Source organism: Homalodisca vitripennis, chromosome 4 (genome assembly GCF_021130785.1).
Source record: "Homalodisca vitripennis isolate AUS2020 chromosome 4, UT_GWSS_2.1, whole genome shotgun sequence".
Classification (NCBI taxonomy): Eukaryota; Metazoa; Arthropoda; class Insecta; order Hemiptera; family Cicadellidae; genus Homalodisca; species Homalodisca vitripennis.
The window spans coordinates 201,137,075-201,151,819 of NC_060210.1; the positions used below are offsets into that span (position 1 = coordinate 201,137,075).

The 14,745-nt window shown below is 35.7% G+C and overlaps 1 protein-coding gene across 3 annotated transcripts in view; it reads left to right on the forward strand.

The window, feature by feature from the left end:
- The window catches only part of LOC124360901 (organic cation transporter protein-like), a 43,506-nt gene extending 33,086 nt beyond the window's left edge, over positions 1 to 10,420 (forward strand). For 2 of the 3 annotated variants that reach the window (XM_046814889.1, XM_046814891.1), the window contains 7 exons: positions 666 to 834; positions 926 to 1,064; positions 1,175 to 1,349; positions 1,796 to 1,924; positions 2,016 to 2,206; positions 3,829 to 3,965; positions 9,822 to 10,420. In XM_046814889.1, the coding sequence (XP_046670845.1) occupies positions 666 to 834; positions 926 to 1,064; positions 1,175 to 1,349; positions 1,796 to 1,924; positions 2,016 to 2,206; positions 3,829 to 3,965; positions 9,822 to 9,894 (1,013 nt within the window). In that variant the 3' untranslated portion in view covers positions 9,895 to 10,420. Of the gene's footprint in view, positions 1 to 665; positions 835 to 925; positions 1,065 to 1,174; positions 1,350 to 1,795; positions 1,925 to 2,015; positions 2,207 to 2,256; positions 2,476 to 3,828; positions 3,966 to 9,821 lie in introns of those variants that run through there. The other variant, XM_046814890.1, reaches the window with a different exon arrangement.
- Positions 10,421 to 14,745: the final 4,325 nt, after the last annotated feature.

A 14,745-nucleotide genomic window follows, 5' to 3' on the forward strand; every position in this document is an offset into this window, starting at 1 on the left:
GATGTAAAGAGTTCGCCATGAGATTCTTCCTTGCCAACTTTTATTGGTACTCTTCAGACGAACATGACTTCAGATTTCAGGAGCCAAGTCTGTGACAGCCTCAGACTCCAGACGCTGAATTAGGATTAGGGTTAAACTACACATTGATTAGGATTAGGGTTTAAACTACACATTGATTAGGATTAGGGTTAGATTAGGATTAGGGTTAAACTACACATTGATTTGATTAGGATTAGGGTTAAACTACACATTGATTAGGATTCATAACACATTTAGATTAAATATGATTAAGATCAGAAGTGGGGTTTTTGCTAAGGACTTGTAAATGATTGGTTTTCAAATACACGTTGAGTGTCATACTTTCTGAGATTAAATATATATCGGACAAATAAGTGAACCAGCAGACTGGATTAGTTAAATAAAGTGAATGGAAAAAATAAAAATATTTTTTCGATTCGCATAGTTATATTATTACATAACGCTACCTAGCCTGTATCATAGGAATATTGGTAGATAATAGTGAAACAGTTAAAATAAATAGACGATTTACCAATAAACGTTGCTTGTTGTAAGAAAAGGAAAGACGGTAATATCATGTATTACGTAAAAACCTAAACTGTTTACATGTACTTCAGGGGGTTTGATAGTCCTAACTGTTGTCACAGGCATGGAAATACTAAGCGGCAAATGGCGGACTACGGTCACGACCCTCTCACACATCCCCTACAGCATCGGACACGAGACTATGGTCGGCATCGCCTACTACACCAGGAACTGGAGGCTCTTCCAACTGGCAGTCAGTCTTCCGTCGATCCTGATCATCACATTTATATGGTTCGTTGTTTGTACAAGCCGAGTTCTCTTCACTTTAGAGAGGTCGCTGGGACTTTCAATGTCGGTGACTGATGGTCCGACGCTGTTGCAGGCTCATCCCGGAGAGTCCTCGGTGGCTGATGGCTGTCGGCCGCCACGAGGAGGCCTTGCAGATCCTCAAGAGTGCTGCGGCCGCCAACAGGAATCAACTGCCGGACGAAATCGCTTTCTCCAAAACAGAAAAGCAGCGCGTAAGTTGTTAAGCAGAACCTTGCTTTTGAATTACTGGAATTGAATTCTGGAAGTTAAGTGGATAAAAATTACGTTTAAATATTATTGAGTGAACGTCTTGATCAAACAGATTCAGATGGAGGAGAAGAAGCCCACGATTCTGGACTTGCTGCGGACACCCAACTTGCGCAAGAGGACTTTGGCCATGTGCTTCAACTGGATGGCTTGCGGCCTCGGGTTCTATGGGCTGGCTCAGTACATCAGTACCATCGGAGGGAACGTCTTCATCAACGTAGCAATCTCAGGTAACGAACATTGAAACATTGTTAAGGAATCGTTTAGTAACAATCTACCTATTACAATTACTGGCGGAATTTTCCGAAGTTTTTTCCTTTTCCTCTTATGGTACCCAAAGCCCATAACTGTCATAATCTGAAAAATCTAAATATTTTCATGTAAATATGGGATTGTTTAATGTAATGCGGATTTTGAATACGATAACTCCTGTAATTATTGGAACATTCAGACTGACTTCTCTGAATAATTTTTTATGAAAGAAAATGTTCTATTTTAGTAGAATAGAATGATGGTTACTTTGTTGACCTTGGGCAGGTTCGGCCGCAAAGTGATGTTGATCAGTGCCACATTGATGTTACAGGAATTTTTGTGATCCCTACCATGATGATTACTCTGTTGACCTTACAGGTTCTGTCGCAAAGCGATGTTGATCAGTGCCTCTTTGATGTTGCAGGAATGTTTGTGATCCCTGCCATGATGGTTACTCTATTGACCTTGGACAGGTTCGGCCGCAAAGCGACGTTGATCGGCGGTCACATCTTAGCCTCCATATCCTGCTTCCTCATCATATTCTTCCCTGAAGGTCAGTTGAAGCTTGCTGTAGTTCCTCTTGTATTTCTTAAATCATAACCATTGACGGATTCGATAACTCGGTGTTGTTTCTACAATTGCAGTTCCTGGAAAATCTGATCTGCCCAGGGTCGCTCTGGCCAGCCTGGGGATTCTAGGAATCTGTACATCGTTCACCACCGTCTACTTGTACTCAGGGGAGCTGTTCCCTACAGTGGTCCGCAACGTGGGGATCGGCTCAGGCTCGATGAGCGCAAGAGTTGGCTCAATGATTGCTCCTTTCGTCGCATCTCTGGTAAGTACCTAGCGGTCTACTTGTACTCAGGGGAGCTGTTCCCTACAGTGGTCCGCAACGTGGGGATCGGCTCAGGCTCGATGAGCGCAAGAGTTGGCTCAATGATTGCTCCTTTCGTCGCATCTCTGGTAAGTACCTAGCGGTCTACTTGTACTCAGGGGAGCTGTTCCCTACAGTGGTCCGCAACGTGGGGATCGGCTCAGGCTCGATGAGCGCAAGAGTTGGCTCAATGATTGCTCCTTTCGTCGCATCTCTGGTAAGTACCTAGCGGTCTACTTGTACTCAGGGGAACTGTTCCCTACAGTGGTCCGCAACGTGGGGATCGGCTCAGGCTCGATGAGCGCAAGAGTTGGCTCAATGATTGCTCCTTTCGTCGCATCTCTGGTAAGTACCTAGCGGTCTACTTCTACTCAGGGGAACTGTTCCCTACAGTGGTCCGCAAACGTGGGGATCGGCTCAGGCTCGATGAGCGCAAGAGTTGGCTCAATGATTGCTCCTTTCGTCGCATCTCTGGTAAGTACCTAGCGGTCTACTTGTACTCAGGGGAACTGTTCCCTACAGTGGTCCGCAACGTGGGGATCGGCTCAGGCTCGATGAGCGCAAGAGTTGGCTCAATGATTGCTCCTTTCGTCGCATCTCTGGTAAGTACCAGCGGTCTACTTGTACTCAGGGGAACTGTTCCCTACAGTGGTCCGCAACGTGGGGATCGGCTCAGGCTCGATGAGCGCAAGAGTTGGCTCAATGATTGCTTCTTTCGTCGCATCTCTGGTAAGTACCTAGCGGTCTACTTGTACTCAGGGGAGCTGTTCCCTACAGTGGTCCGCAACGTGGGGATCGGCTCAGGCTCGATGAGCGCAAGAGTTGGCTCAATGATTGCTTCCTTTCGTCGCATCTCTGGTAAGTACCTAGCGGTCTACTTGTACTCAGGGGAGCTGTTCCCTACAGTGGTCCGCAACGTGGGGATCGGCTCAGGCTCGATGAGCGCAAGAGTTGGCTCAATGATTGCTCCTTTCGTCGCATCTCTGGTAAGTACCTAGCGGTCTACTTGTACTCAGGGGAACTGTTCCCTACAGTGGTCCGCAACGTGGGGATCGGCTCAGGCTCGATGAGCGCAAGAGTTGGCTCAATGATTGCTCCTTTCGTCGCATCTCTGGTAAGTACCTAGCGGTCTACTTGTACTCAAGCTGTTCCCTACAGTGGTCCGCAACGTGGGGATCGGCTCACTCTGCTGTCTACTTGTACTCAGGGGAGCTGTTCCCTACAGTGGTCCGCAACGTGGGGATCGGCTCAGGCTCGATGAGCGCAAGAGTTGGCTCAATGATTGCTCCTTTCGTCGCATCTCTGGTAAGTACCTAGCGGTCTACTTGTACTCAGGGGAGCTGTTCCCTACAGTGGTCCGCAACGTGGGGATCGGCTCAGGCTCGATGAGCGCAAGAGTTGACTCAATGATTGCTCCTTTCGTCGCATCTCTGGTAAGTACATCCGATGATACTGCCAAGGATGATCATTCAAATAAATCTTTTGTGATTCTTAAGGATTTTTAAGATTCTTTGAAGAATTGTTTTGTAATTATATATATCGAGGAACGATGAAATATAATTGTGCACCTCCTTGTATTCCAGAGTTCTGGCAGTGACATCTTGACGCCTCTGGTGTTCAGTCTGGTACCTCTGACTGCTGCCATCCTTGGACTTCTTCTCCCAGAGACCAAGGGATGCCAACTACCCCAGACAATAGAAGAGGGGGAGGCATATGGAAGGTAGAGTATTTCAGAGTATTTCACTAACTCTTAAGCAATTTTCTTCTGGGCAAATAGGACTTTGAGACTTTATCCGCGATACAGAAAATTAAATAAAACTAACGTAATGTAACGGTTAATAAATTAATACGCCACTTATTTTGTATTCTTTCGCATTGAAAACCATTTAAATAATGAACAATGTTAGGAAACTTACATAAACAGCAACTATAAAAAACTGCAAATAACAGTTAAACATTGACTTTGAACATTTTTGATGGTAAACAATAGTTTTGCTGGACCACTGAGTCAAAAGGTGATATTTGGAAAATTTCTTAGTGTTTCAAATATTTTATTACAAATGAAATACACCAACGAGCAATAGATCTCAAGCTCAGTGTTGTTATAACATCTACGGAATGCACAATAAAAAGTATTTCCTACTACAGTATAAACTTATAAAGTCCAATTAGAGTACAACTGGATAAGTAATTACATAGATTACATTAGTCGTTATACATCAAGAGAAAGCTGTTCAAAGTATGAACAATGTTTTTGTACATAACTAATTTATAAGGTTCTATTGTTGTACGACTATATAACTAAATAGATAAGAATAAAAAAATAGATTAATACCAAAAAATCAACTGCAGCAAAATTAATATTTTGAGTTAGGTTGTACCAACGGTGACAAAAGGGCAAACAGGTTGTAATTTATTTTTCATTCAAATTCATTTGTTAGTAGAAGTTTCTTTAGAAATAAATTGCACAAACATTTTAATCTCAGCCAATCTTCAATCATATCGCCAATCAATGATTTTTTTTATTATAAGACGTTAGCTTTAGTAATGGTATGATGGTCTTTTCTTCACAGAAGTTATTTTCCTTCTTGGATCAACGCAGTTTTCTCTTTTCTCTTTCAAGTTTGTTATTGACGATGGATGCTTCGAAAGGATTGTAGGATTTCAAACTTGCCATCATTATATATTACAAAAAGTAGGCTATAACACTACGTTTCGAGGATTGAAATTCACCCTCTTCTTCAGGCGTAAGAAAACTCTAGTGTAAAATACCTTCAACGAATTAATAAACTCATTGTTTCCAATCTGAACTTCCTGTCGTTCGATTGCGTCAGGTACCACTTAAATACACCTTTGAGTGACAGTCTATTGTCACATGTTTTAGTATATCAGTTATTAAATGTTTTAGGGTATTTTTACACCTGAAGAAGTAGCCTAAAACATTTTAGTTTTCTATTATATTTAGTTGTTTCAGGACTAAGCCCATAATCACAGTAACAGTAGTAAGTTAACGTCAAACTACGACAACTAAAATAACAAACAGATACAGATTTAGAACACATGTTACATTACACTAAGCGATTTACTTGGTGAAATAGTCATGTACACTGTATGAACTTTTTTATACTCACTTGTTTCAGGACTAAGCCCATAATGACAGTAACAGTAGTAAGTTAACGTCAAACTACGACAACTAAAATAACAAACAGATACAGATTTAGAACACATGTTACATTACACTAAGCGATTTACTTGGTGAAATAGTCATGTACACTGTATGAACTTTTTTATACTCACTTGTTTCAGGACTAAGCCCATAATGACAGTAACAGTAGTAAGTTAACGTCAAACTACGACAACTAAAATAACAAACAGATACAGATTTAGAACACATGTTACATTACACTAAGCGATTTACTTGGTGAAATAGTCATGTACACTTTGTGAACTTTTTTATACTCACTTGTTTCAGGACTAAGCCCATAATGACAGTAACAGTAGTAAGTTAACGTCAAACTACGACAACTAAAATAACAAACAGATACAGATTTAGAACACATGTTACATTACACTAAGCGATTTACTTGGTGAAATAGTCATGTACACTGTATGAACTTTTTTATACTCACTTGTTTCAGGACTAAGCCCATAATGACAGTAACAGTAGTAAGTTAACGTCAAACTACGACAACTAAAATAACAAACAGATACAGATTTAGAACACATGTTACATTACACTAAGCGATTTACTTGGTGAAATAGTCATGTACACTGTATGAACTTTTCCTAATATACAATACTTTCTATTACTAATGAGCACAATATTCAATAAATTTCGAGGATCTTTATTATATTTTATTAACACATTCAGCGCCATGTGTATCATAAATGATACACACCAGCACTAACGTTGTGGGCCATGTGTATCATTTATGATACACAAAGCGTTTAGGCACGAGTTAAAATTTTCATTTTTACGTCACAAGCGATTTAAGATCAATAGTGCTTTTAGAAACACAGTACTATAATTCTTTTTGAAATCAGACGAACAGTTTTGGCAGTATGTTAATTTTTCATGTCTGTGCAAAAATGATACACGTGGCCCAGACTGTGAAAATCAACAATGTGCCATGTATCATTTTTGGACACTTGATAATTTTTGTATTATTATACTTGAATTTGATCCGGAATATCATCCAAGTGTGGACAGTGATTATAATGACTCTTGAAAACCACGATTCAGTCGACTATTTGAAAAACGATTTGAAAGACAAGGTGATCAAGACAATGTAGCAGGACCTTAGTAGATAGCCAGAGAGGATGTGAGTAGTGAAGATAGTGAATATGAAAAACTACTAAAAAAAGAAAGAAAGCTATAAAAGGGGCAACTGAAAAAGAAAAATTCAAGCAAGAAGTAAGAAGAAACAAAGTTGACCACTACAATAAAAAAGAAAATTTATATGACATAACAAAAATAATAACAGGAAAGTTACTGAGAACGAAACTGAACAAGACAAAGATGAAATAGACAAAACGGGTGACACTAGCGAGGAAGAAAATAAAGAGGGAGAGAATTATTGTGAAAAAGATGAAGATAATAATGGTAATAATGATTTTGAGGGAGATGACGATGACGAAGAAGAAAATTATCAAGAGTCAAACAGAAGGAAAGGGAAAAAATAAAGAGAAGAAAAGGAAGAGGACTGCAAGGGAGCATGAATATAAATTGACAGTTTTTGGAACAGAAAGGGACATCAAATGGGAAGATTGCCAAGGAAGGCAAAAAACATTCGCTTTTACTGGGCGGGCAGGAATAAATCCAGAGGTTAGTGCACAATTAGCAAATAAAAATCCAGTTGATTATTTTTTGTATTTTCTTGACGATGAAATAATCAATTTGATGGTTGACCAAACGATCTTTACACGGTATGTGACGCTTGCGAAGGAAATCCATACATGTGCCGTACGTGTTTCAACAACAAACACTAGTTTTTTAATTCACGAAAACTTACAGTTTTTATTTTAGCAGCTCAACTAATGATCTTTTATTTTATAGGTACCCATTTTATATTTTACCAGTCGTATATAGACATTTGTATAATAAAAATGTTTATAAATAGAGTGTATGTACTTCATTAGAAACCTGTGATCTAAGCAATAATCTGACGTCCTGGGCCGGAACTGGCCGGGTTCTGTGGTAGGCCTGGGCCATGAGATTCAGTCTATAGTGTTAAAAGCATTGTAGAAGAGCTCAGTTTTGATACGTATGGCTCAAAGTAGAAACTGACGTATGTATCAGAAATGATACACGCGGCCCACTTGGTAACATGGGGCGTGTATCATTTTTGATACACATGGCCCCGACCGTTAATATATGGAAAAACCTAATGGCCCGTGCTAAATGGATTGTGTCATATGCCCTGGCGCTGAATGTGTTGTTTTTGAATTAGAACATTTAATTGCATTAAATTATTGGTAAAAAGGACTTGAAAATAATTTGGAAATTAATACTATAAATAGTTACAAATTATAATGAACTATAATAAAGGTTTTTAAAATTATTTTATTAAGCATTTTGGATTAGTAACAATTAGCATAACGGTCGTTGCCATGGCACAAGTTACTGTATGCGAGTCACTTGACTTCCCTGGCCTAGTACACATTGCAGCTGTGTATTGTAGCGGTATCACATGATATTGCAGGCGCTTACGTCAATAAGTACATGCTGTATGTATGTACGTGAGAAATAATTGTAGGAATAAAATTTAATATTATTACATCGGCGGAAACTGCGTATATTCCATGCTTCCCTATGCAATGTGCATCCCTTTGTCTTGCAATCAATACCAGTGTACTTATCCTGTTCATTCAATCAAACCAATTAATTGAGAATTGCAGGATTGCGCTCTGATTGATTGAGCAATGCTTGGACGTAATGCGATTAATTGGTCAAGTGATCCAATTACCGTACGTGAAGTTCATTAACAACAAATCTGAGGCAAGATTGAGAAATTGCTTAAGCTTTCCGTACTTAAACATTTTAAAGATCTTACTCGATTGCATCTAAAAAAAATGATATTGTTCCTTAAGCTTCTAAATGATATTAAATAAACTCTAAAACATAAAAAACGAACTAGTGTTAACGATAATAATGAAAAAAAAGAAATAAAACAATATTAAATTATCAAAACAAAAAACAATACAGGATAATAAATAATTGTAAATTATATTAAAAAACACTAAATAAATGGATTTAGAATACTTACAAACGATTAGTAAATATAATAAAAAACATAAAAGATTATTGAAAATGAAAGCTAAAATAATAAATATTGATACAAAAATAAATATTATTTCAATTTCATTTACAAAAAAAAAATAATAGAAATATATAAAATAAACTTAAGGCTTTCCTTTCCAATATTATGTGGATTACACAGATTTTACACACTGGGTTCTTAACAAAATAAGGATAAATACCATAACAGAAGATTTTGTATTCTTGTATTTACAGTCCAGGCGTTAAGGTGGAAAATGTTTTTACATAACATAGTATATATTTATACTACTGTTATTTACGCTATGATTTTGCATCTGGGGATGATCAAGGTTAATTAATTAGTTATTTAAACGGTGGTAAAAGACTAAAATTTAAATATTAAAAAAGCTTACGGCTTGTAAATACAAATTGTATTTATCAGTTTGGCTATTTTTTATTACACTGGAGCTATTTACATGTTTTCAGTAAAGCCACGTAAGAATTGTAAAAGTCAGATGACGAATTTTCAGACTTAGTTATGAAGTTAGTGGCAAGAAACTTTTTTCTCGGCCTGTTGTTAGTTTTTTGTACAGTGAATACAAGCATTTCTCGGTGATAAGACAAACTGGAAACTTAGAAAAATGAACAATTGAATATAAAAAAGTTATTAGAATGTTATTAGAATATTGTCAGTAAGTTTTGTGACGTTAATTGTATATGCAGACAAAACTAACATAATTATGTTTTTTGACATTTTATATAATTCTACAACTGTATTCATTCCTACACAACACAGACTAATGGATATTGCAGGTTTTGCAATATAAGAAGTATTGCAAACACTGTGGGAATAGTCAAACGGTGTAATGACGACGCTAAAAGATAAATAATAGATACATTCTAAAACTAAACATTTTCCTGAATGATAACATTAGGCTGCATTACACAACAATGGATATATTCATTGTTCTGCGCGTGTATGACGTTTTTTACAAAACACAAATATATATGGACTTTTCATCATTCGTATAGAAATGAGCACAGAGAACTTGGAATAGCAATGTGCATGTTAGAGACTGGTGAGGTTATCAGTGACAGTAAAACGCATGCAGGTAGAACATTAATGCTATGTTCATTTATGAAGTAAAAAGTAATTAAGAATTACATAAAAAAATAAATAACTTTGTAATGTGATAAAGGTATTTAGCAAACTGTCTGTACAGTTCCACAGTGTCACATAACGAGGGACATACCATTCCATAAATGACATATTTATACTAAACGTGTTAATTAATAACTTTGATTGTCTGTCCACAGCGGAACTGAAACAACAAACAAAAACCTGGCGGGTGTCAGAAACGATGCCTTCGAGAACGATCGTCAGGTGTAGAGGAGCAGAGAGTGTAGGAGAGTAACTATACCTCCGACAGGCGAGGAGAGCGCAGCGAGCTCGGAGAATATGTGGTGGTCCACCATTAATGTGATAGTTATGCCTCCAAAGATTCCAATAACTTAAGAAAATCCTATAAGGCAAAGTGCTTTTACAAATTAGTTTTTAATGAACAATGTGAATTTTTAGCGAAAACGACAGTTTTGCAAACCTTGGCACATTAACATAGGTTAAGTAATCGATCTGAACCAAACAATAAAACATGTAAATAATGTATGTATTTTTCCTATATACTGTAAATATTAGCCTTAAGACACTTTACGCTGTAACTCGATATGTATAGTGGATGTCAAGTAACTATACAATAGACTGTTCCATTACCTTGATTCGTTTCTCACTTAAGCTATTTATTGTTGATAAGGCTTGTACACACCATTGCCAAATTATGTATATAATAGTTTTAAGTAAACTCCTATGGAAAGTATTTTAATGTTTGAATAAAGATTACTGTGTTTAAACACGAAAATGTTGTTAGAATTGTCGTATAACCCAACCTTACCTGACTGACTGTTATACTCTACTGTTATTCCACTCTGGTGCATTCACAGCTGCTGATGGAGCTTTTCGCGATTCTTGAGTTGATGAGAGATTGTATACTCCTATGAAGGGGATAACGATTCAAATATTCTGATTTTCAGCAAAATTAATTACTTTGAGTAAATGTAAGCGTCCTGACAATAAGTTTAAGTGTCTGAACTAACGGATGGCTATTATTATTGGCTTAGAAGATACGTAAAAGTATAGAGGCGTTTAACCCTTTCCGGGCCAGGCGGCAATATATTGCCGCCATAGATCGTGTCTGAAAAGTGCCAGGCGGCAATATATTGCCGTCGGTGACATACGCGAAAAGCGCATATATTGCCGCCTTGATATTCGTAATTTTCTTTAAAAAATACGACATCAAATGATTAAAGTTTTATGTTTTTTTATTCCCTGGTATATTTGTAGATATTTAATATGAATATAATTTTTATTTTGGAGGTCTATGCATTTTTATTTCGTAATTGTCACGTGACATTATCAGGTGACTCGATCTATTGTTGTTAATTCTTTATGCTTTAGTGCAATCGTACCATTGTATGCTGGATTCTTCTTCATTATTTTATTTTGTGGTTGTAAATATTAGTAGTGTTACCTGCTTAGCTATTGTGTGTAGTAGTTACAATGACTGACAATTTGCGATCTCACGGGAGTGAAATTGTAAGTAGCATATTTGTAAATAGAAAAAGTGTAAATAAATTTCAAATAAAATTGTGTAAATATTTCTTGGTAAATAGTGTTTTTAACTGTATTGAAACTGCTTATGGATCCTACAATCATCTGTTTACCGGTACATCCGTAATGTGAATATTTATTTTAAGTTTCTTGCAGTTAAGAGTCAGTTGCTTTATCACTTGTTGCGAAGTACAATTATGCGTATTTATACAAAATGTGTCATAAAAAATTTATTTATGAGAGAAATAACACCAAAATTTTGTATGGTTGTTCCTTTATAAATGTACAATATAATAACATAGCTTTCTACAGTAAAATTATTTTTCCTTTTTTAGTTATTATTTACGAAAAAAATTAAAAAATTAAATTTTTTTTTATGTAATCCATTAAAACATTATTTTTTTTAAATTTTAAATTACTTAAAACTACATCTTTATATTTTTTTTGTTGATAGTATATATCTATACGAGTAATTTGGTGCAAATTTTAGGTCATTCTCTAATGTTTATGAAAAGTTATAAATTTTAATCTAAGAGACTGCAAAATCGCCAATTTTAGCCTGGCACTTTTGACTAGTCACAAGGGGATAGATATGTGAAAAAATTTTGCAACATCTCATATTTGGTCCTGGCCCTGAAAGGGTTTTAAAATGTAAAAGAGGTCTCAAGTCTATACAAAATAACCTCTGGAGTAACCCACTGACTAATGTTGGTTGGATCTCCTCCATCTGTCAATAATAATGCGACTCCTGCTGCTATGTTTGTGTACTCTGTGAATGTTGAGTTTAGCTCCAGTTCACCTTCCTCTTAGTGCAGCGTCTGAAGTCTGACGCTGTCACAGACTTGACTCCTGGAATTTGGAGTCATGTTCGTCTGAAGAGGTACAGAAAAGTCTGCAACGAGATTCAAATTGAAATATTTGCATTGTTTGGACATAAAAGACAACTAGATTACAAAATCAGATGAAATCTAGGTAAAGAGGTTATTTTCATTGTCTCATTAGGTGCACATTGAGTGCACTACGATAACGATTACAAAGCACGATGGAACAACCGAGTCTTCTGCAAATAACGTAGCTATGGTAGGAAGGGTTGATTCAACGTGAGACAATGTTTAGTTGTAGGTGTTGACACGGGAATGACAGTAAATGTATATTTTCACGTCACTTTTGACTAATAAACATCACAACATTTTGTATAATACATAGTATACAACGTGTGCAAAGGTAAGTTTTTACCCTCAGAAAATACGAATTAATCTGACCTAAGGGTTAAGGAAGTTCCTTCCAGCGAGTGTTTACAGAATCCATGTTAAAAAGAACTTCGAAGTCATTAATTAATCTCTGCGAGAGAGAACACTTTCTAGTGTAAACTTGGTGATTTGTAATAAAAGTTGATGAAGAAGAATACTCCATCTCACTTACAAATATCAATTTTGGGTCTTGAAAATAATTTTTTATCGAAAATCGTAGCTCTTTAAAAAAACTTCCTGAATAAAGAAAACTGGAAAGTCATGTGGATTTTGAACAGTATATTAATCAGGTATAACTTCAGGGATTTTAATGGTTTTTATTCAGTTATGTCCAAAGGAAATAATTTTTAAATTAAATATAGTTTCAGAAAATTTCATGTTTATAGTTTTCGTAACGAAATTAAAATTATTATCATTAAGTTATGTCAATCGCTGAAGCTATAACATTTGTAAATACTGTACAAATTTCGTAATTTTAATCTTACACAGATTTTATTTGGGTCTGATTACAAAATGCTTAAATTTCCTAATTGAAATTGAGTGACTGAGTTTAATTGCAATTATAGTATTAAGAATATTACTGTATTACTTATTCTGTATTCTGGAAGGTTATCTTAAAGGGCCGTGAACTTAACGTAAAAAACCTATTTTCTAAACTCAAACTCGATTGCACCATCTTAAAAGGATGGAATTCAAATAATATATAATAATAAAAAATAAGTCTTAGTATTAATAACATTATGTACTCGTAATTAGCCTTCATTACAAATTTAATAACCATAATAACAACTTTACCGTATTTCATAAGGGTAATAATGAAGAGGCTGTAAGCTTAAGTAATCAAATGGCAATTAAGTACAACAGTCTTAAATTATGCCATAAGATACACACATCCCCAAAATAAATAATACTAACTTACATTTGGAAAAAGGTTATTAAAAATTGGGTCATGGAATTGTGGCACCATTAGATATAGAAATAGTAGCTCTTGCTTCGCTCACAGTTTAGTCCTGACGAACATCATAGAAATATTCTTGTTATAGTACATAACAAACACTCCTGTGATCAATGATGCTCATATAAGATATTCCAATCTCCTGGTCAATTTTAGCATGATAAAACTTTAGAACTTTGACGCCATGATATTTTTGTTATAAGTAACAATGAAATAAATAGTTTCTCTACAAATGTTCAATGTTTGATAGAATGGCTCCATTGATTCTGGTAACACTTGAAATATGTTAGGCATAAGTGCTGGAATAATAAAGCCGAAGTTCTTGTCTTTTTAGTTGATGCATTTATAATGTTTATGATAGAGCTCTATGATGGTTTTAAAACGAAAATAGGCGTGTATACAAATAGGTACTATTTCAGTGATTGCAGTCAAGTGGATCAAAGAGTTAGCAAAATTTCGGTTGGCTGTTATGTTCATGTTTTACGCATGTATGAGCACTTCTGGATAGAATGATTTATATTTTCGCCACAAAGTAGAGTTTGCCTTATTGTCCCGATCAAGAAAATACATTTCAGTTAAGAAGGCTATGTTACTTCAGTAAAAAAGCACCTTCTTCCGGAGCTTGTAATCTACTTCGGCTTAAGAGATACGGAGAAAACATAACTTTTGGATGTGCCTTACTCTTCTATAGACCGACATGGATGCTAAATCTCTCGACTGTAAGTCAAACGTTTCTCACAATCTTAACATAGCCTAATCTAACCTAACCTACCTTAAACTAAACGAATCTAACCTAACCTAACTTAACCTTAACAAATCTAACCCAACCTAACATAACCTTATCTAACCTAAATTAACATAACGTAACCAAATCTACAATTTATTGACCATTCTTTAACCAGTCACATTGGAATTCCTTCATTATTTGCAGATTTGTTTTTGAATTTAAGCTTTGAATAATTGGTTACCTTACGGTATATTCATTTGTACAATTCTAAAAATGTTTTTGATTTTGGTCATAAGATGGTTTTGCTTATTTGTGGTACATTTTCAATTTTTCCTTGATTCAAGGATGCCTTTAGTAATCCATTTACTCAAGTAAACAAATATTCTAACCGTATAAGTTTGACTGGGACAGCATTAATTAACGTAGCCTAATGTAAGAAACAAAGTCTGAAAATATCCTACATTTCTTCGATGTTATCTTGTTACTAAAGGCTATAATTCAATTTCAGGATATTGCTTTGTTGTAATGTTCGTTTAATTATCAATTTTCATAATCAAATTGTTTACACAAATTTCCAATTAAAATTGGTTATGAATCTTGATAAGAAAAAGCCGTGTTAATGTTAGAAATGTACATTTTATCTA